This window comes from Brachyhypopomus gauderio, unplaced genomic scaffold (genome assembly GCF_052324685.1).
Source record: "Brachyhypopomus gauderio isolate BG-103 unplaced genomic scaffold, BGAUD_0.2 sc128, whole genome shotgun sequence".
NCBI classification, from domain to species: Eukaryota; Metazoa; Chordata; class Actinopteri; order Gymnotiformes; family Hypopomidae; genus Brachyhypopomus; species Brachyhypopomus gauderio.
In genome coordinates this window covers 280526-300995 of record NW_027506949.1, presented here as the reverse complement: position 1 = coordinate 300995, position 20470 = coordinate 280526, and the positions used below count along the sequence as shown (strand labels likewise).

The window sequence follows — 20470 nt, the reverse complement described above, 5'->3', positions numbered from 1 at the left end:
CATACTTCACCACCATTGAGAGCGTGTTGTATGTGAATGTTCTGGCTACGCATTAAGAATTCTAGCCACTGAATAGCGGGTGTAGAAAACGTCTTCTGTCTATTTATATACAGGTCCAAAGGAGGAATGGCCACGGTGTTCCCAGCTAAAAAGAGAGTTCTGAAAATTTTTAAACACACGCTAGCTATAGTGATGCAGCTAAACGGATCAACGTTTGAGTTTTCTAAGATTTCCCGTCTGAAGATCATGCATGCATTTCTCAAAATCTTCACGTCGTTTACACAGTACAATTCTATCTCTTTAGCAAAATCAAAGACACCATCTTTTACAGTCTCATACCAGCGGTAAAACTCGTCTCTGTCTTTCCTCAACATGTAGTCAACATCGTAGAATTCGGGGGCGGGGTAAGGCCCCACATACCCTTGATTTTCAGGAATATTAAATCTGTGGGGAAAATGCCCTTTGATTTCTGTCACGAACCCCATCGCACGCGGCATGGCTGCCAGCCTCATAGGCAGAAAACACAGGCTGTCAATAAACCTCTGATTGAATGCATCATCGGTAAAGCACATCACCTTGCTGCCCTGCGCAATGATAGTGGGAGTAACCCCCTGCTTGACGAGATAGTTGAGCAACAAATACGAGTCGTACCCTTTAGCATTATGAGCTACGAACGTGTACCCTGAAAATTTCTTATTTCTAAACCTAGTGAAGAAATGCTTCACACAATCCTCTCCAGCAGCAGTCCACGTATCTCCTTTAAAATCCATACAGCAGATGAAGTTAGCGACATGTTTACCCGTTTCTTGGTGGCATTCGAAATCATAAAAGATGAGCTTTTCACAAGGCTCTTTCACAGGCAGTGGTTGAATGAAGCACTGGTGATCATGTGACGAATCAATTGTCTCGCCACAGAGCTTACAACGCGGCTCCGCACACTTATGTTTCATGCGGCCTGATAATGGTATGTCAAACACCTTGTTACAGTTTCGGCAGTAAAACGCTCTGCTACACAAGCTACTACCCTCCACAGAACCCGTCTGTCGTTTGTGCGCGTCATAACAATAACGTGACCTACACAACCTTTGACAGTCCATGCATCGAGTTAACTTATCCTCACTACGTTTGTAGCATTCAACGTCAAGACAAACATTACAGTGGTAAACACATTTATGTCCTATTTTGCGACTGTATGTAGCATAGCAGAATTTACAAAAATATTCACTACCCAACAAGGCCTTGACATTCTTTACACCGTAATAATGATTCTTTTGCAGATATATGAAGATCGTTCTATCATGAGGTAACTCGCTGGTTTGAAAAAAACTGTATCCTTTCTTTGACCTGTCACGATACAGAACCACAATTTTACACCCCAGATGCTGTTCAAACAAAGGTATATCAGCAAAACTAACCATATGCTCAGCAGTTAGACCAACATCACGCTGTAAATTGTTAGCCGACGCCTCCACGTCTACAATGTTCATTTCTGGATTCAATAACTGCACTACACATAATGCAAAACACAAGTTATTCCGGTTATGGAAAACATACAACTCTTTTAACTTTTTACAAACAATTTCTGATTCCAGCAGATCAGCTAATTTACGCTTCCTTCCGGCTCCGCCTCTGGGGGCATGAACAATTTGAATAACGATTTCTAATGTATCATCCGATAATATTTCAACTTTACTTTGAATTGCATTTTCAAATAATGCCAGAAAATGATCCATTTCTACCCTGCCATTGACTACAGGTACACGTGACCCCACATCGATCGTATCACCACGTATTGCTACAGTAATCGCATCACCGGCAGAAATTAAGGGGTTAGCTTCGGCCAACAACCCCTCTAGCTGTTCCAAAACCATTACAAAAAATTCAGCAAAGCTATCAACGTTTTGTAGCAGAGCCGAAAAATTTATAGCTCTACGAAGCTCGGTGTTATTAAAACGCGGTCTCTTCACCATACGGGTGTCAGAATCTGCTGAACTAGAGCCACACCCACTCTGCTGAGCGTTAGGCTCGTTGCTAATCAACTCGGCCTCCTCAATACTGTCAAGCATGCGCTCAATTTGGTCAAACAAGCTGTTATCGCTGGAGAGATCAGCCGGTACCCCGTCAATATCATTTAAAATATCTGACAGCTCCTCGACACATTCGAAGGAATCTGCCTCATTATAACTGGGGCTAATAGCTACGGGTGTATCCGACAATATTTCTGTGCAGTTAGCGGGCTCATTTAGTGTACCATGCAAAGACCTGGTTGCTGTCCAATTAGAACAACCCTCATCAGCGTCAACATTTAAACTTTGACCCAAAGAAAAATCACAACTAGAAACAATATTATTCTCAACATCCATTGTCATCAAATTCTGATTTATTTCGTCAAAGACATCAAACGGTGCATTTACAACACTATTCTGTAAACTGAGCAAACTCTGGTTGATTAGATTCAACTCATCAGGCACGCTACGCGGTTCATCAAAACCCCGGTGGTTTGTAGCAGGCAGTATTACATTCGGTAATTCATTTACAACATTGATTAAATCGGTATTTACATAGTTGGATTCTTCAGACATGTTGCTAACAAGGATAAGATTAAAATAAAAAAAACTCAGAAAAAACAAACACAAGAGGTAATAAGCTCGAGCCTACCGCGTGTGAATGTGATCAATGATGCGCCAAAACTCCTGAACAAGGCGTATAGTTGCGAACAAACTGCGGTGTAGCTCCCCCGATAACGCTTCAGATGGTCCGTTCCGTTCACTAAAACCCAGGTCCTCCAAAGCGAAAACCACAGCGTCCTTGGCTTGCATGAATTGAATAAAAAGTTCGGTAGGGTACTCCTCTACACTCCCCAAAAGAATCACGTAGGGTGACTCGGTTTCTTCGTCAGTATATCCGTCTTCGGAGTCCGATGCTGAAAACAAAACATAAAAGAAATGAGTTTCGATTATTCCACGTAAAAGGTAAAATAAAATTAGTTTTTTGTTTTTTAAAATCTTACCGGGAGGCGTGTACCCTGCGTCGTATTCCTCGATATTATCCGGAGCCCCGTAACCCTCCTGCTCGGGATCGATATTAATATCCGAAATATTACCCTCGTCGGATGGTTCTTCTTCAACAGGCGTATCTAATGAAGAAAATATGTAAAATGTTCATTACAGTTAACAACATAAATCACTGATAATTAAAAATAATTATTTTCTCTTTACTTACTAGGTACTTGCAGGGTTAAACGAATTCTGGGCGTCACTATTGCCACCGGCCTCACCACGCTAGATTCTCCAAACACTATAGCTGTAAATAAAATACAAAATGCTCTCAGTAATCGAAAAAACTAAGTAAATTTTTTGCGATGTGTAAATTAACTTACGACGTCTTGAAAGCGGTCCGCAGGAACACGGGCAATTGCATAGAGCTGTTTTGAAGAGAAACGCGCGTCGAGTTTAAATCACACTAAGGCACCCCCCAAAACCCCGCCTATCACCCAGCCCCCCGCATTGCATTCTGGGGCGATACACACGCCACACCCCCCCACTACCCCTTCACGAACAGTTGAAAAGTTGAAAAGAACTTCTAAAATCTTTTTAAAAAGTAAACGTTTAAAATCTTTTTTAAAAGTAAACGTTTAAAAAGTAAATGCTAAATAAAATACTTACTTTCACCCGCTGCATCGCGAGCAACTTCTGACACCATACGATCATCGCCCCCTGCAACAATATATTACAACAGTGAGAAACATAGCATTTAGGAAGAGGTTGGTTATTGATAAATAAAATGTTGTTTGCAAATTTAAAAAAGATTAATCAGACCATCTACAATGAAAATAAAAGTAAATAGTGAAAATCTTTCTTACCGTTAACGCTGTTAGATGCCATAGTTTTCTTGCGGTTTTTCGTTCTCGGCAACGCAGAAAAAAAGATACACTTCTCTTTGCTTTTTAGTAACGAATTTATACAGAAAAGCCACGCAGGTTTTACGGGGGAAATCCCGCGTAAAAATCTGCTTTGTTCGCGAGAAGCCACTCCCCCATGAATTAAACGAGTATCTGCATGAACTCAGTTGATTAAGATAACGGCCGATCCACGAGACTTTTCTAGGTTGTAAATATTTTAAGACAATTAAACTTTTTACTTATCTAAAATATATTTATTTTCCATGGAAGACACTATCTGTGTGAAGTTGATGCAGACAGGTGATTGCAACGGTAATTGCGTTAAGATGACTCAGACCATCTAAACTAATTTAGATAAAGGGGTCTCACTAAGGTCCTGATCAAACGGCTCTCTACACCCATATCAGCTATGAACCACAGGACGTTTTAGGCTGTAAATATTTTAAGGTAATTAAACTTTTTATTTCTCTAAAATATTTTCCATGGAAGACACTATCTGTGTGAAGTCGGTGCAGACAGGTGATTGAAATGGTAATTGCGTTAGATGGCTCAGACCATCTAAACTAATTTAGATAAAGGGGTCTCACGATGGTCCTGATCAAACGACTCTCTACAGCCATATGTTTCTGATAAAAATCAACTAATTTAAATTAGAGACACTCTGGTTTGGGACACACAGCTCATACTTCAAAAGACCATATGATTTTGGATAGCACACACACCTAGGCACATGCTCTCACACACACACACACACACACACACATAGGCACGTGCCCTCACATACCTAGGCACGCGCCCTCACTCACACACACACCTGGACACACACACACACACACACACGCATCAAAGACAGGATCACTATCTGGTTACAGACACAGGATGATCCCTAATACATTAGATTGGTGGGAGTCAATTGTTTAGGGGGGGCTATCCACGCTCTTACCTATCACACACAAACATAGTTTAAAGCACAATGGAGACGGTGATCTCCCCATTCACACCACCCTCCTTGCCACGCTGCCCCACTCAGACGCTCCGGCATCCCACACAGGCCCTCACACACACATAGACACGTGCCCTCACACACACACACACACACACACACACACACACACACACACACACACACTACTTCAAAGAGGAGCATTTAGGGACTCCTGATAAAAAAACAATTACTATTAGATCTCATCCCCACAATGTACAGAACACGATAAGGGGGAGGGGTCATAAAAATTTATTGGGGTCATAAAGTTTTATTGGGGGGCAATAAACCTGTCAAGACGGCTTTGATATCCAAGTTACACGTACCCCATCCTATTTTATATATCCTGCGACACTGCCTCCTCTGAGGCAGTCCATGCTGCTCTCCTCAGAGGGGGAAGGAGGAACGTCTTCGGAACCAAGCCCCTTCCTCAACCTCACTGTCTCCTCCGAGCACTCTGACGGGGGAGGGCTGACGTCGTCTTCCTCCTCACCGCCATGCTCGGCGGGGGCTGGGCATACCGACTGAGGGGGGCTAACGTCATTTTCCTCCTCGCCGTAGTACTCGGCAGGGGCTGAGCACACTGACGGTGGAGGGATGACGTCTTCTTCACCTTCACCATAGTACTCAGTGGGGGCTGAGCACACCGACGGTGGAGTGCTGACTTCGTCTTCTCCCTCTCCGTAGTATTCCATAGGAGCAGAGTATAGGGATGGGGCATAACCGGCTCCACCGTCCGTCTCTTCCTCTCCTGACTCATCACTCCCGAACTCGTACTCGTGAGGGGGCGCACCCACCATTCCAGCATACAACACCAGCGGGTCCTCAGTGACTTCCTCTAGTTCTGCCAGGGGGGAGGACTCTCTTCTCAGTGCGCGGAGACCTTCTCTCCACGCAGCCTGAAAGAAGAGATCTTCTCTCCTCTCCTCCTCGTCTCCTCGCAGACGTACTGGGGAATGGGCATGCCGGCGCTTGTCCTTCTTTTTCCCTTTCTTGGGACGGATGACGTACCCTGGCATTTGGTGGCTCGTTTTTCTTTAACAACGAGGCAAGTGCGTTGCAGACTCACAACGTTTATTCCAGACGTAACACATATAGCATACATAAAGCAACGAACATTTAACACTAAATACAAACTGTCAGGATAACAACTGATGAGACAAAGACGAGCTTGCTACAAAGACGAGCACGAGATATTGCGCGAACGCGCATTAAATAGGCGAACTACACATTCCCCAGTGATGACGAGACGAGCCACAGGTGAGACGGACGAACATGCACACACACACAACCACACCCACAGAAAGACATACATGGTTATAACCCGATGTAGACAACATAAACACACGCCCAAAGGGAGAGGTCCGGAGTTGTTCCGTGACAGTGTGCCTCTCACATATTCACACAAATGCACCTAAATAACAGTTCTGTCTGTCTCTGAAAAAAACACACAGACACCTAGATAACAGGTCTGTCTCTGTCTTACACATACACGCACCTAGTATTTCTCTGTCTTTCCTTTCCTAGTCTTTCTCTCTCTTATAGACACAGGCACCTAGATAACAGATCTGTCTGTCTGTCTCACACACACATGCACCTACATAACAGGACTGTCTCTCTCTCTCTCTCTCTCTCTCTCTCTCTCTCGTGCGCACACACACACACCACACACACACAGTTAACAGGACTGTCTCACACACAAACATACACACATGCATCTAGAAAACAGGACTGTCTCTCTCTCTCTCTTGGCAACTTGTACATGAATGCCAAGCTAAAGAACATTGATAAACATTTCAACCACGTTGTGCTTGCAAAGCAGAATCTGAGAACAGATGTAAAAGAACTTGGCCTCCTCCAGCACAACATCATTCAGTCTGAACCCACTCGCTGGAGCTCCACACACCACATGATGCAGAGATGCTGGAGCAGAAACACTTAACATCTACGCCATGGGTTAAAGTTCTCCGTCACTACGACGGATTTCCGTCATTTGATTTTTTTGGGGAAAAATCCGTCAAATCATAATAAACCACACACGCGCGTGCTATCTGTTTTGTGGCCGAAATATGATCCTCTCACTGGATCATCAGCGCTGGATGGATGACGGCGGTGTAATTTGATTGACTTGCGGGTCATTCCGCCTTCTGATTTACGGACATTACGTAGAAAAGTGACCTCTCTCCTGCCTGACCGTAGCGCGACTCCGCACACCTCGCGCAAACCTGCGCGAACGGTGAAGGCTTTTTGGCGCGTCACATTCTTTGGTAGTATAAAGAAACACCCCTCAAAACGGGAATGAACATTTACCTGATGAATTTTAATGTTGCTTTGTGTACCAGATTTGAAAAGTGCTGGAATTTAGGCTAAAGTACTTGAAAATGCTTGAAATTGAAACTACTTCGTTCAGGGCCGGCGCCAGAACATATACAGTGAGGGGGCGTCAGAAAATTTCGGGGGGGCCATCGTAAGTTGTTGAGCGCGGGGGGGGGGGGGGGGGGGGGGGGTTGCCGTGTAACAATTGATGAGCGGCCGAGGGGGGCGCCATGTAGCGATTGTTGTAAAATAAATGGGTCTTATTATTTACATTGAGGGGGCGGGACACCTCAACTGAGGGGGCAACGCCCCCATTCGCACCCCCGTGGCGCCGGCCCTGACTTAGTTTCACAACAAATAACTGTCTGACTGAACAGTTCTCTCTTGTAATTCCAGGACGAAACATGAGAGAACGTGAAGATGTTAAGATTGGGCGTTTTGAAAATAAACAACCATTAAATAATGTGATGAAAAAGCGAATTATTTCGAACCATTTCGAGTATATGTATAAATATTTAACTTAATTAAGTTTAACGTTGATCCGTGAGTCGTAAACGGAACTTGGTGTTTGGTCTGCGCGGCGAAAGAATACACGGTTATGCGGCTCGGGACCGAGGAGGACGGCATCAGGATAAAATAACTGCATACAGTACGTTATTCGCGTAATCCTGAAAACTCCCCAGTTCTGAAGTCTTTATAAAAAGAATGAGCAACATGCCCAAATGAGACAGTAAATTGTTACTGATACAGAACTGTTATCTTTTACAGTCTAATGAAGTACCTTATTGAGCATGAGATCACCAAAACAGTATAGAAGTCAAGTGAGTTTACTTGGAAGCAGTTAAAAGACAGTGTGAACAGTTGTGAACATAGTTTCTCATAGTCCTCATAGTTTTTGATCTCCGTCACACCTTTTAAAACTCACCAGGATTCACTAAATTTGACTTGATCTTTAAATAATTTTCGGGAAGAGGACCCCCAGATAATTCCATTATATAAACATTAATGTACATTTATTGCTCAGGTGTTGCATTTTGTCACTTCAGAGATTCTCTCTTCTCTCCTTACACATGCTGATTAGATAAATATACTTTATAAATGTGTTTATTGTGTAGAATTAGGCAAAAGAGGCTGTGGCTGTGTTCAAAATAGCCTACTACATACTACTGGCGTACTGCTTGGGCCCCAGATCAGTATCCAGTATGCAGTATGCAAATAAAAATAATTTTTCCAGTACGTGAAACATCCCCGGATGACATACTACTTCCGCAAAATATTCCAGTACGCGAACAGAGCTATCTTCGTGGTGTACTGCATCCAACCATGCAACGCTACGTTTACGTGACCCTGTAGTATGCTTTGCTTTTGTCGCATACTGGAAACTGTACTGCATACTACTACGAGGACGAGTATGCAGTATCCAGTATATACTGAATGCAGTATCCAGTATGTAGTAGGCTATTGGGACAGCCACTGTCCCAACTACACGACATTTTCAGTAATTGCTGGCATTGTCTTTTGCCAGGAAAAATTTTCAGTCAAATGAAAATTTCTTGCTTTAACCCATGATCTACGCTGGAGATTAGGGAACATTTGCTACACCAACTGCTGATCAATGGGACATAATTTCCAGTTTTATTGACATGCTGGAACCTGTTGAGGAAGTTCCTCTTGAGATCAACAGTTCAGAGGCTCCATCTCCAGTGTCATCCCAAGCATTGCTGTGTTGAAGATGGAGCTTCAGGCAGAGGGTCATAACACGAGGAGGATGGAAACACTCAGGGAAACCTGCTGCAGAAAAGGTTTGCAGGGATGGAGGAGAGAAAATGTTTGGTGCTAGTGACACTGCTGGATCCTCGTTATATCCTCATGTCTTCTTTACAGTGGACACACTGACCAAGACAGAACAACCAGACCCTCCAGAAAGTCGCGATGTTGCGATTTGCAACTTCAACGCAACTTCAAGCAAACACAGCGAATTCAGGGCGGTGTTGCAACTTCAGCCAATCACCGCAACTTTCCCGCAAATTTGACCAATCACTGATGTCGTCTTGATGTGACGTCGACAAACTCCCGCCTTACTTCCGTATATACGTTCAAGAGGAGCAGACTGAAAGCAGCATGAGCGACGAAAATAACGGCAAAAAGATCGGGAAAAGCAGTATCCCTGTACACTACATGAAAGCGGGGATAAACTGTCCAGATCCGACAGATATGGCCCCCTGGATGATATTTAATTACTATTAGAACCGGCCCGCAGGCCACAGCCGCCCGATGGTGTTTTGCACGCACAAACACTACATTCCCCACAATGCAACGGTAGCCCGCGAAGTCACTGCAGCGCACACAAGCGGCGAGGGTCTGAGATAAAGTTTATAAGTTTAAACTTTAAACTGAGATAAAGTTTAAAGTCAGAGATAAAGTTTATTTATCTCGGATCCATATCTATGAGTTACTAGTTCGCTCTGGCGCCAACCACTGGCGATCGATCTCGATATAATAATTTGTGTCCATTTTACAGGCCGCCCAGTAACAACTTACGTTCGCTAACCCCGCCCCCCCCCGTCAACAATTAATGTTCGCCACCCCCTCCAGGTTCAAATCTCACTCCAAGCGATCTTGAAAAGTTGGCAACCCTGAATAAATAGGTAAATAGATAATTAAAATGGACTACTAAATAGAGGAAACCATACAACATTTACTCCCTATTGTAATGTACTCACAAAAAAGCAAAAACACACCACAACTTCCATCGCAATTTTTTTGAAAAACACCCGCAACATCAAACATTTTAGCCCGGAACAATCACAAAAAAGGCCCGCGAAATCCTGGTGGGACTGAACAACAGATAAAAGAAGAGCAGGACATTGTGTCCCAGCAACTGATACAGACACCACTGAAGACCAAGGGTCAGAGAAAGGTGGAAGATGAAGAATTACCTGCTCACTCCAGCGTTCTTGAACAAACGAATGCAAACATCTTGGGGTCTCATGGATCTCCTACTCAGGAGAGAGATGATGAGCATCACTGAGAAGCTGGACCAGCACCTCTATGAGCCACTGATTGACATACAGACTGGTCAGATACTGCAATGGTGGAAACAGAAAACATCCCGTCTCCACTTTCTTGCACCACTGGCAAGTAAATTCCTCTGTCCTCCCTCCTCCTCTGATCTCAGTGAGAGAGTTTAGTAAGACTAGGAACACTTATGATGGCAAGAGGAGCCTCACAGGAGAACACACAGAACAGTTGTGTTTCCTGCATGAAAACCTGCCGTTCTTAAACTGGGAGTACTGAGAACTTTCAGTGTGAGATGGGGAGAGTGAGGAAGACTCAGGAGCTGCAACTGAGTTCAAATTAAAGCACATTAACACATTCGTTTTAGATTCTGCAATGTTTACAAAATCGCCTTCACTCAAAAATAAGGGGCTTATGTTCTTTGGACTAAAAGAGAATATTTGATGCTGTTAAGTTCACTAAAAATTAAGTTTTTATTGTTTTTTTACTTGCGGAATTTCTGCATGACACACATGGACACGACCATATGTAGACCAACACACACACAAGACACATATGGACACGACCATATATAGACCAACACACACACACCAAGACACACACGGACACAACCATGTAAAGATGAACACACACACACTCCAAGACACACACGGACATGACTGTATATATAAATGAACACACAAACTCCAAGACGGACACAGACGCAACCATATATAGACCAACACACACACACACACACACACCAAGACACACAGATACACAACCATACACACCCTTTGTTATAGGCTCCAGGGTGGAGGAGATCTGCCCTGAGTTTGTTAAAGGCTCCTGGGTGGAGGAGATCTGCTCTGAGTTTGTTAAAGGCTCCAGGTGGAGGAGACCTGCCCTGAGTTTGTTAAAGCTCTGGATGTTGTGGGACTGTCCTGTGGGCAGCGCCTCTGGACTGGAGATATTGGATCAGGACCTACAGCTCTAACTGGATCAGTTTGCAGCTGAGTGCGAGACAGCCGGTATGACAGCCTAGAACACCCTCCCTGGGAAGACTTGGGGAGGGGAGGAGAAACGCCCTCAGCCAGGCCTCCCTTCCCCCTCACATGATTGATTGTCATATGATTGACCCTCCGAGTACTCTTCCCCTGTGCACGGTTCACCGTCTGAGTACTCGGGACGGAGGAGAGGTCACATCCTCTCCGTCTCGCTCTGTGGGGGCAGAGTACACGGTTGGAGGAGGGCTCTCCTCTTCCTCCTCGCCCTCACCGTAATACTCTATGGGGGCAGAGTACACGGATGGAGGAGGACTCCTCCCCCTCAAACTCACTCTCGGGGGTCCTCTCCGCTGTGCAAAGCTCTAAGGAGCAGATTCTCAGAGGCAAGGTGTCTCTGGAGGAAGGGAGGTGTCTCTCCCTCTCCAAAACCGTTGCGCGTCTTGGTGCAACTGCTCCGCCAGTGACACTTCCTTAGTTGCCTGAGCCTGATGTAGCAGAAACGCAACCACGGGATCCTGCCGCATCTCGTCGAGGGTCACGGGGTTCTCGTGGCGATGGACAGGGGAAGAGGTGTGGTGGTGCCTATCCTGGTGGTGCCTATCCTGGCATAACCCTTCTTTACATTTACATTTACATTTATGGCATTTGGCAAACGCCCTTATCCAGAGCGACTTACAATTTTTTTAATTTCATTTTTTTAAATACAAGTGAGCAGTTGAGGGTTAAGGGCCTTGCTCAGGGGCACCGCAGTCATGGCCTCAGGTATGGGGATCGAACCCACGACCCTCCGGTCACAAGACCAGTTCCTTAACCACCAGGCCATGACTGCCCCTTCTTCAGCTCATCTTTCTGTGACGATGGGCGCAAGGCGATGGACGATGCACGAGTCCAGCGGTTTCGCACAAACATCACTTTTATTCACAAAACAAATAGCGCAGACAGCACACGTAGAACACTTACACATTAAGTCTTGTGTGACTCAAACACTGACAAAGAAGAGCACAGAACACTTCGCGAACGCACATTAATTAGACAGACCACATAAGCCCCGAGTGATCATGAGATTAGCCACAGGTGAGACCGATGAACACTCAGACACATCCACACCCACGAAGATCCACAGACGCAGACGTCTAGACGTAGATGACAAACACACGCCCAAAGGGGAGGGGTCAGGGGCTGTAACGTGACAGTTATATGCCCCAAAATAGTTTAGTACATTTAGCATTTTAATATGTTAGAAATTTAAGATTTTACCTATTTTGTGTCATATGAGAAGAAATTTATTGACCCTGCCTTGTCTCACAATTATGTCTCCATCAAGGTCGTCAGTGGACCTGTCGGACTCCATATGCCAGATGACTGTGAATGAAGTGCAAATGGCAATATCTGTTGCTACCAAAACACCATTATCCCAGACCTGGAGGACAGCACAGCCTTCCGTGACCGCAAAGGTGGCAAAGATGCTGTGAAACACAATTCAAGCTGCTCACCCCTTGGAGACTGCAGTGACTGGAAAAAATATTCCAGTAATGAAGCAGGCACGAGAGAAGTCTAACCCAGATGCAGTCACCTTCACGGTTATGATCGTTGTGGCACTTGATAGCATGGATGGCAGCCGTAACGCAAAACATGAAAGCAAGAAAGATGTGGTTTTTAACTAAGTCCAAATAGAATTTCTCCAGTATGACACTCTTTTTTGGAGAAAAGAACCAAAGTGCAAAGATCTTCAGAGCTGTAAGCGAGGTGCTTGAAGCCCCTAAAGACTCTGGATTGTCCACTGACAATCACCGCTGATTCTGCACTATTCATGGGTTCTTTAATGTAGAAATTGTTCCACATAATGGCAGTATCTTTATGGAAGAGAAGACCAGCAGCATTGAGAATGGTGCTGTTAATAATACGGGATCAATTGTTGATTCTTGGGACAAACATGTTGAGCCTATCCATTCAGAAATGACTGATGCAAAACGCAGTTCTAATATTCAGCTAAGAACAGCTGTAACGCGGGGTTGGAGGCAGCAGGAGGCAGAGGTTGAGAATCGAAGGTTTTATTCTCCATAACAAAACAAAAGAACTCAGGCCACTAGGCAGTACAAAACAGCAGGTTTAACGAAAGTAACAAAGGCAGGAACGAAGTGTAGAGCAGAGACCAGCGAAGCGACGGGAGACTCTCACGTTGCGAGGCGAGGGGTGCAAGTAGTATGCGCAGCACTGGACGGCGCGACCTGTTGGAATATAAAGAGCCCGAAGCTGATCAGTAACAGGTGTCAGTACTCGGGCGATTGGAAGCGAGGGAGTGACTGTGCGTGAGGAGGCGTGTGCAGCGCTAGAGTGGGTGTGTGGGTAGAGGAAGGTGTGAGTGTGTGTGTGTGTGCGTGCGCCCTCTGGCGGCGTCTGGGCTGACCCACCGTAACAGAGCCCCCCCCCCCCCCCCCCCCCCCCCCCCCCTCCAAGGACCCCTTCAGCCGAAGCTTCCTCGGACGACCCGGGTGGCGATGAGCCGGATGACGCGGATGCTCCCGATGGAAGGAGGCGATCAAGGAGGGGTTCAGCACCCGGGAAGCCGGAACCCACGACCCCTCCTCTGGACCGTAGCCCTCCCAGTCGACCAGGTACTGCAGGTTCCTGCCCCTGCGCCTCGAATCCAGCAGCCTCTGCACTATGTATGCAGGACCGTCACCCATCTGCAAGGGGGGGGGGGGGGGGACGGGGGGGACGGGGGGACTGGACCCAGCTTCTTCACTCAGAGGCCCCCTTCGGACCGGCTTTAGAGCAGAGACGTGGAAAGACCGCGAGATCCTGCGATTCCCCGGCAGGCTCAACCGATACGTCACCGGGTTAACGCGCTGCTGGATGACGTAGGGACCCGTGTAGCGGTCCGCCAGCTTACCCCTGGGTTCCAGCCGACCGTCGCCGGTAGACACCCACACCTTGTCACCCACCTCGTAGGCAGGAGCTTCACTCCTTCGGCGATCCGCCTTAGCCTTGAAGCGCTTCACAGCCGCTCGCAGCTTGCAATGTGTGTCTGCCCATACACGTTCGCTTTGCCTACACCAGTCCTCCACCATGGGCTGGTCTGACGCGGCAGTGTTCCAAGGATACAAGGGTGGCTGTCTACCTAGCACATACTCAAACGGCGTCTTTCCGGTGCCTGCCTGTACTAAGGAGTTTTGTGCGTACTCCGCCCAGGTGAGCAGAGAACACCAGGTATCGGGGTATTCGCTACAGAACGCCCTTAGGAATCTCCTCCACCTGTCCGTTTGCTTGCGGGTGGTACCCGGATGTAAGGCTGACGGTGACGCTGAGCTTCGCTAGGAACTCTCTCCACACCCATGACGTGAACTGAGGACCTCTGTCGGAGACGATGTCCTCCGGTAAGCCGAACTGGCGGAACACCTCTCTGAACAGCACCTCTGCCGTCTCCCAAGCCGTGGGCAACCCGGGCAGAGCTACAAACCGTACCATTTTGGAGAACCGGTCTATGATTGTGAGTATGACGATTTTTCCCTCCGACAGAGGTAGGACTGTAACAAAATCGACAGCAATGTGAGTCCAGGGCTGGTTAGGCACAGGGAGGGGCAGCAGCTTACCTGCCGGAGGCGTGCGTGGCACCTTGCTTCGGGCGCACTCCGGGCAGGAGGCGACGTGCTGCAAGACGTCTCTGTGCATCCCGGGCCACCAGTAGCGCGCTCCCAGCACCTGAGAAGTCCGGGTGGATCCGGGGTGACCTGTGTCCAGAGAGGTGTGTGCCCAGCTGATGAGAGGTGTGCGCTGAGCCGGCGGAACGAACTTACGGTGAGGAGGGCACCGCGGATGGGGATTCGCGGCGCTGATGGCTCTGTCGATCTCCCAATCCACTGCGTTTAGGAAGCAGTCGGCCGAGAGGATCGGCTCCTCCTCCGTGGACTCCCGACTCTCTGGGAACGATCGGGAGAGGGCATCAGCACGTCCATTCTTGGCACCGGGGCGGTAGGTGACCTGGAAGCGAAACCTGGAGAAGAACAGGGACCAGCGTGCCTGCCGCGCATTCATTCTCTTGGTCGTCTTGAGATACTCCAGGTTCTTGTGATCTGTGATGATGGTGAATGGGTGTTTCGCTCCCTCTAGCCAATGCCTCCACTCCTCCAAGGCTAACTTCATGGCTAGTAACTCGCGGTCACCTACCCCATAGTTCTGCTCTGCCGGGCTTAACTTCTTGGAGAAGGCGGCGAGTGGTTTTGGTGAGCTGTGCTTCTTAAAGTGCTGCGATATCCGAGGCGTCCACCTCCACTATGAACGGCTTATTCAGGTCAGGCTGGTGTAACACGGGAGCGGAAGCGAACGCTTTCTTCAACGTCTCGAACGCCTTCTCTGCAGACCACTGCAGCCTCTTGGATCCCCCGCTTAGCAGATCGGTGAGAGGCTTTGCTATACGGCTGTATGAACGGATGAATCGCCTGTAGAAGTTCGCGAAGCCCAGGAAACGCTGGAGCTCGCGCCGTGTGTGAGGCGCCTTCCATCCCTTCACAGCCTCCACCTTGCCAGGTTGCATGTGCACGGAGCCTGGCCTAATGATGTAGCCTAGGAAGCTCACCTCCGATAGGTGGAACTCTCACTTCTCAAGCTTGCAGTAAAGCCTATTGCGCAAGAGAGTGCCCAGGACAGCACGTACGTCATGCACATGTTGGTCCAGGGATGGTGAATAGATGAGGATGTCATCGATATAAGCGACGACGTATCTGTTCAGATACTCCCTAAGGACCTCGTTTATAAACGCCTGGAAAAACGACGGCGCCGAAGCCAAGCTGTACGGCAAGACCCGGTATTCGTAGTGTCCCGTGGACGTACTAAATGCCGTTTTCCACTCATCCCCCTCACAGATGCGGATGAGGTTATAGGCGCTGCGTAGATCAAGCTTGGTGAATACCCTCGCTGCCCTCAACTGCTCCAGTGCCGATGGCACGAGCGGAAGCGGGTAGGAGTAATTCACCAGGAGGGAATTGAGCCCTCGATAATCCACGCACGGCCTCAGCCCACCGTCCCTCTTCTTCACAAAGAAGATGCTGGCTGAGGCAGGCGAGGTGGACGGAGTGATGTAGCCCTGCGCCAAAGCCTCCTTGATGTACTGACCCATGACTTTCTCCTCCTCCTGAGAGAGTCGGTAGACTCTGCCCTTGGGTGGAGTGGTGCCTTCCTTGAGGGTGATGGTGCAGTCCCACGGGCGATGCGGAGGAAGCTGAGCTGCTCTGGTGGCGCTGAACACCTCCGCCAGATGGCGATATTGCCCAGGGATCGCTTGGAGGGAGGCTACATTAGGGCTCTCAATACTAGTGGTCATGAGACGTGTGGGGGCGCGATGATTTGCCCCCCTGGGTGAGGTGGACCACCGTAAAATACGGCCTGACGACCAACATATGAGGGGATTGTGTAAACGCAACCACGGGAGCCCTAGGGTGTCTGGGTAGCGCAGGTTAGACAGCACGTGAAACGATATGTGTTCAGTATGACCTTGTATGGTGAGGCGGATGGGAGAGGTGCGATAACGTATGGTGCCCTCGCCCACCGGCCGGCCGTCCAATGCCTGCACATGCCTCGGGATCTCCAACTCTCTCAAGGGAACCCGCAGTCGCTCCGCCAAACTCCGCTCCATTATGTTGCCTGACGCTCCGGAATAGACTAGGGCGAAAACCCCCACAGAGCAACCCTTATAAGACACCGATGCAGAAATGGAGAGCAAACTGCCGGTCAAGGAATTACTCACCCGAGCTCTGCCACCGCCCAGGTGAGCGGTCTCTCTGGCTGCGGTAGTCTCTCCCAGCTGCATCGGCTCAGGGGCTTGGCTTTCCCTAGGCGCGGGTGCTGGGGGTGTGCTGGGCATGAAACCGGACGCCGGACGCTTCTTCTGCAGCAAGCGGTCGTAGGTCACCGCCAGCCTAACCAGCTGATTAAAGGACTGGCCCTCCTGGCGGCACGCCAGCTCGGCACGCAACTCCAGCTTAAGGCTGGCCACAAACACGTCCACTAGAGCAGCATCGCCCCATCCGGTGCTGGCAGCCAGGGTCCGGAACTCTAGCGCGTATTCCAATACCAGCCGCGCGCCCTGCCGCATCCGGAGGAGGCTCTGTCCACACGCCCTTCCCTGTCTTGGGTGGTGGAAAACCTCCTTAAGTTCGGCGATGAAACCGGCGTAGGTGGAAAGGATCGGTGATTCACTATTCAGGAGCGCCGCTGCCCATTCCAACGCTTTGCCGGTCAAACGTGTGATCACGTACGCAACCCTCTTCGATTCGGACAGGTGAGAATGGTACTTGAAATATAGACCACACTGTACGAGGAACCCCCCGCACTTATCCGGGTCACTTCCGTAGGGCTCCGGAGGAGCCAGGTGGACCTTCTCCTCCTGGACCGGACGGGAGGAGGAAGCACTCGCCTGTGAGGAGAGGACCTGCAAACAGCTGGACATGGCCTGCATTAGGTTCTTCAGCTCCTGTATCTCTTGTTGCTGTTTCCCGATGGTCCTGCCCTGCATGGCAAGGACCTCTAGTGGCGACGGCTCCTCCGCCCCAGCTGCCACAGGCTACGCATTCTGTAACGCGGGGTTGGAGGCAGAGGTTGAAAATCGAAGGTTTTTGTAATGGTAAAACAGTTTAGGGTTTGTCCTGTAACCCCTTGCCTCCAATCTCCAGATAGATTGTCTTTACCACTCAGGAGAGGGCAGTGTTATTGTCGGACTCGCAGCTGGCCTCCAATAAATCCAAAGAGAATCGACTTCTGATTGATGCTGATATTTATTGCAAGCAAATGTTTAAACAAAGAAAAAAGGAAAAAACCAAAGTAACAAATGAAAACAGCAATAGTAGCATGAAGTCTTTGCGTATCCCCAAGTAAGCGGAGTTGCTCTGGTTAGCAGGCCCCAATGGCTGCAGGCCTCACAACAAGCGAACTGGAGTGCGCCAACTGAACCAGCTGAGGTCAACAATGGTATTGCTGGTCTGCCCCTCTCCGGCTCTGCATCTCAGTCGCCAATTTATAGGAACGGCTCACCTATAGAGGGCGCACACTCAGAACAAACCATTAAAGCTGCAAATATGACACGGCTCCCACACACCAGCCCCTTAAATGATCATAGATCAATTATTTTAACATGGACAAGAGGAGCCACAAAAATTATGTCAGTAAGCAGTCGGTATAACCTCCTACATGAATTGCATGATGTGTAAGTGGTACTTCCCTTTTAGTGTAACCAGGAGATAATGATCATTCTTCTGCCTCAAGAAGTCGACACAACTTGGTAACGGGTCTTTCGAGGAATGATGTTTTGTTCTTTAGCTTAACGGACCGAATTAGCCCTTTGCCGTCAGGCTTGGTCTCCAAAACTCTTCCTAATGGCCAGGAACCCCGAGGAGCAGTGGGGTCCACTACTAGGACAACGTCTCCAACATTTAGGTTCTTCTTAACCATTCTCCATTTCTGCCTTTCTTGCAGTAAGACAAGATATTCTTTGGTCCATCTGTGCCAGAACAGGTCAGCCATATACTGGACCTGTTTCCAGCGACGTCTGGCATAGAGATCGGACTTCGAGAAAGTCCCAGGAGGTAGAATCGGCATAGACTTAAGTAGGAGAATATGATTAGGGGTCAATGGTTCCAGATCATGTGGGTCTGAGGACACCGTAGAGAGGGGGCGGCTGTTAAGGATTGCCTCTACCTCGCAAAGCATGGTCTGGAAACCTTCATCATCAATAGATTGCTGACGGAGTGTAGAGTTCAGCACTTGCCGAACAGAGCGAATGAGCCTTTCCCAAACGCCGCCGTGATGGGATGCAGCTGGTGGATTGAAGCTCCATTCGATCCCATCAGGAAGTAGGGACTCTCGGATCCTTTCCTCGTTTAATGACATCAGGGCCCGTTTTAGCTCCGCATGAGCTGCCACCAAGTTCGTCCCATTGTCGGACCTGATGTGCTTCACCTGGCCTCTCCTACACACAAATCTCCTCAGCGCATGAATACATGAGTCAGTATCCAACGAGTAAGCAACTTCCAGATGTATTGCTCTGCTAGACATACAGGTAAAAAGAACTCCATACCTTTTTACAGTGCTTCTTCCCCGCCTTACTTCAATAGGGCCAAAGTAATCCATTCCCACATTAGTAAAGGGAGGGAGATCAGGCAGGATCCTCTCCAGAGGCAAGTCCGCCATCTTTTGTTCACAAGCTCTGCCCTTCAGCCTTCGACATGTGACGCATCTCGAAAGTACCTTTCTTGCAACAGAGTTGCCCTGTAAAATCCAATATCTTTCCCGCAGCTTTGAGAGCATGTGGTTTCTCCCACTATGACCGCTGCGCTCATGAATGTGTTTTAACAGGAGAATTGAAATGTGGGACTCTTTGGGCAGAATACAAGGGTGCTTGGTTTCCACAGGCATTGCAGATTTATGCAGTCGGCCACCTACTCTCAAAATGCCGTCGTCCAGCACAGGATCCAGTCGGCAGAGATTGCTGTTCCTATACAGCCTACATGGGTTAGAACCCAATGATGCAACTTCTGTGGGAAATGCCTGTCGTTGGACGTAGGCAACGACAGCCCGTTCTGCTTCCACAATGTCATTTGCTGTAAAGAGCTGACCACCAGTAGAACTCCTGAAGTCCTTAGACTTGATACCCATCTTTCCCCTTTTAGAACAAGCACCATGCGATGAGGTGAATCCTTTTCCTCCTTTCAACCTCATGGTCAAAACTCTTTTTAGTCTGAGATACCATGCCACTGCTTTTAGTAGTCTCATCCAATCGGAGAAGTACAGAACAAGCCGGTCTGTGGGTGTTTCAGCTTTCACCACAGCGGCAAACGCGATGGCGTTCTTCTTTGTCTCTGGATCTTCTCGAGACACAGAGCCCAAGGCTCCAATTGTTGGCCAACTGTCCTCAGACTTCCAAAGGAATTCAGGGGCATAAAGCCACCTCCTCTGTTCAAAGAACCTTCTTGCGTTTAGTCCTGTGGAACAGTCATCAGCAGGATTGTCGTTGCTGCTCACGTATCTCCATTGAGACGGATTTGTATTGTCTCGGATCAGCGAGACTCTATTTGCAACATAAGTCTTAAACCTTGCTGAGTCATTTGCGATGTATTTCAACACTGTTTGGCTGTCAGTCCAGAAAATCGAGGGCTTTAAGTGGAGGTGCAGTTCTCTCCTAAGCAACCTGTCAGTGCTGCAGCGGCCAGCTCCAGTCTAGGAACAGTGATGGTCTTTAGTGGAAGGACTCTAGACTTTCCAAGGACAAAGGCGACA

The 20470-nt window shown here is 48.2% G+C and overlaps 1 protein-coding gene across 1 annotated transcript; it reads right to left on the bottom strand.

Annotated features, from left to right (window-relative positions):
- Positions 1-1270: 1270 nt before the first annotated feature.
- LOC143499001 (uncharacterized) lies at positions 1271-3885 on the bottom strand. Its single transcript, XM_076993933.1, has 5 exons — positions 3666-3885; positions 3380-3424; positions 3223-3303; positions 3011-3136; positions 1271-2923 (listed from the first exon to the last, which is right to left on the bottom strand). Exons 1-5 carry the CDS (start codon positions 3700-3702, stop codon positions 2655-2657), a joined length of 558 nt encoding a protein of 185 aa, XP_076850048.1. The 5' UTR covers positions 3703-3885; the 3' UTR covers positions 1271-2654.
- Between the last annotated feature and the right edge of the window lie 16585 nt (positions 3886-20470).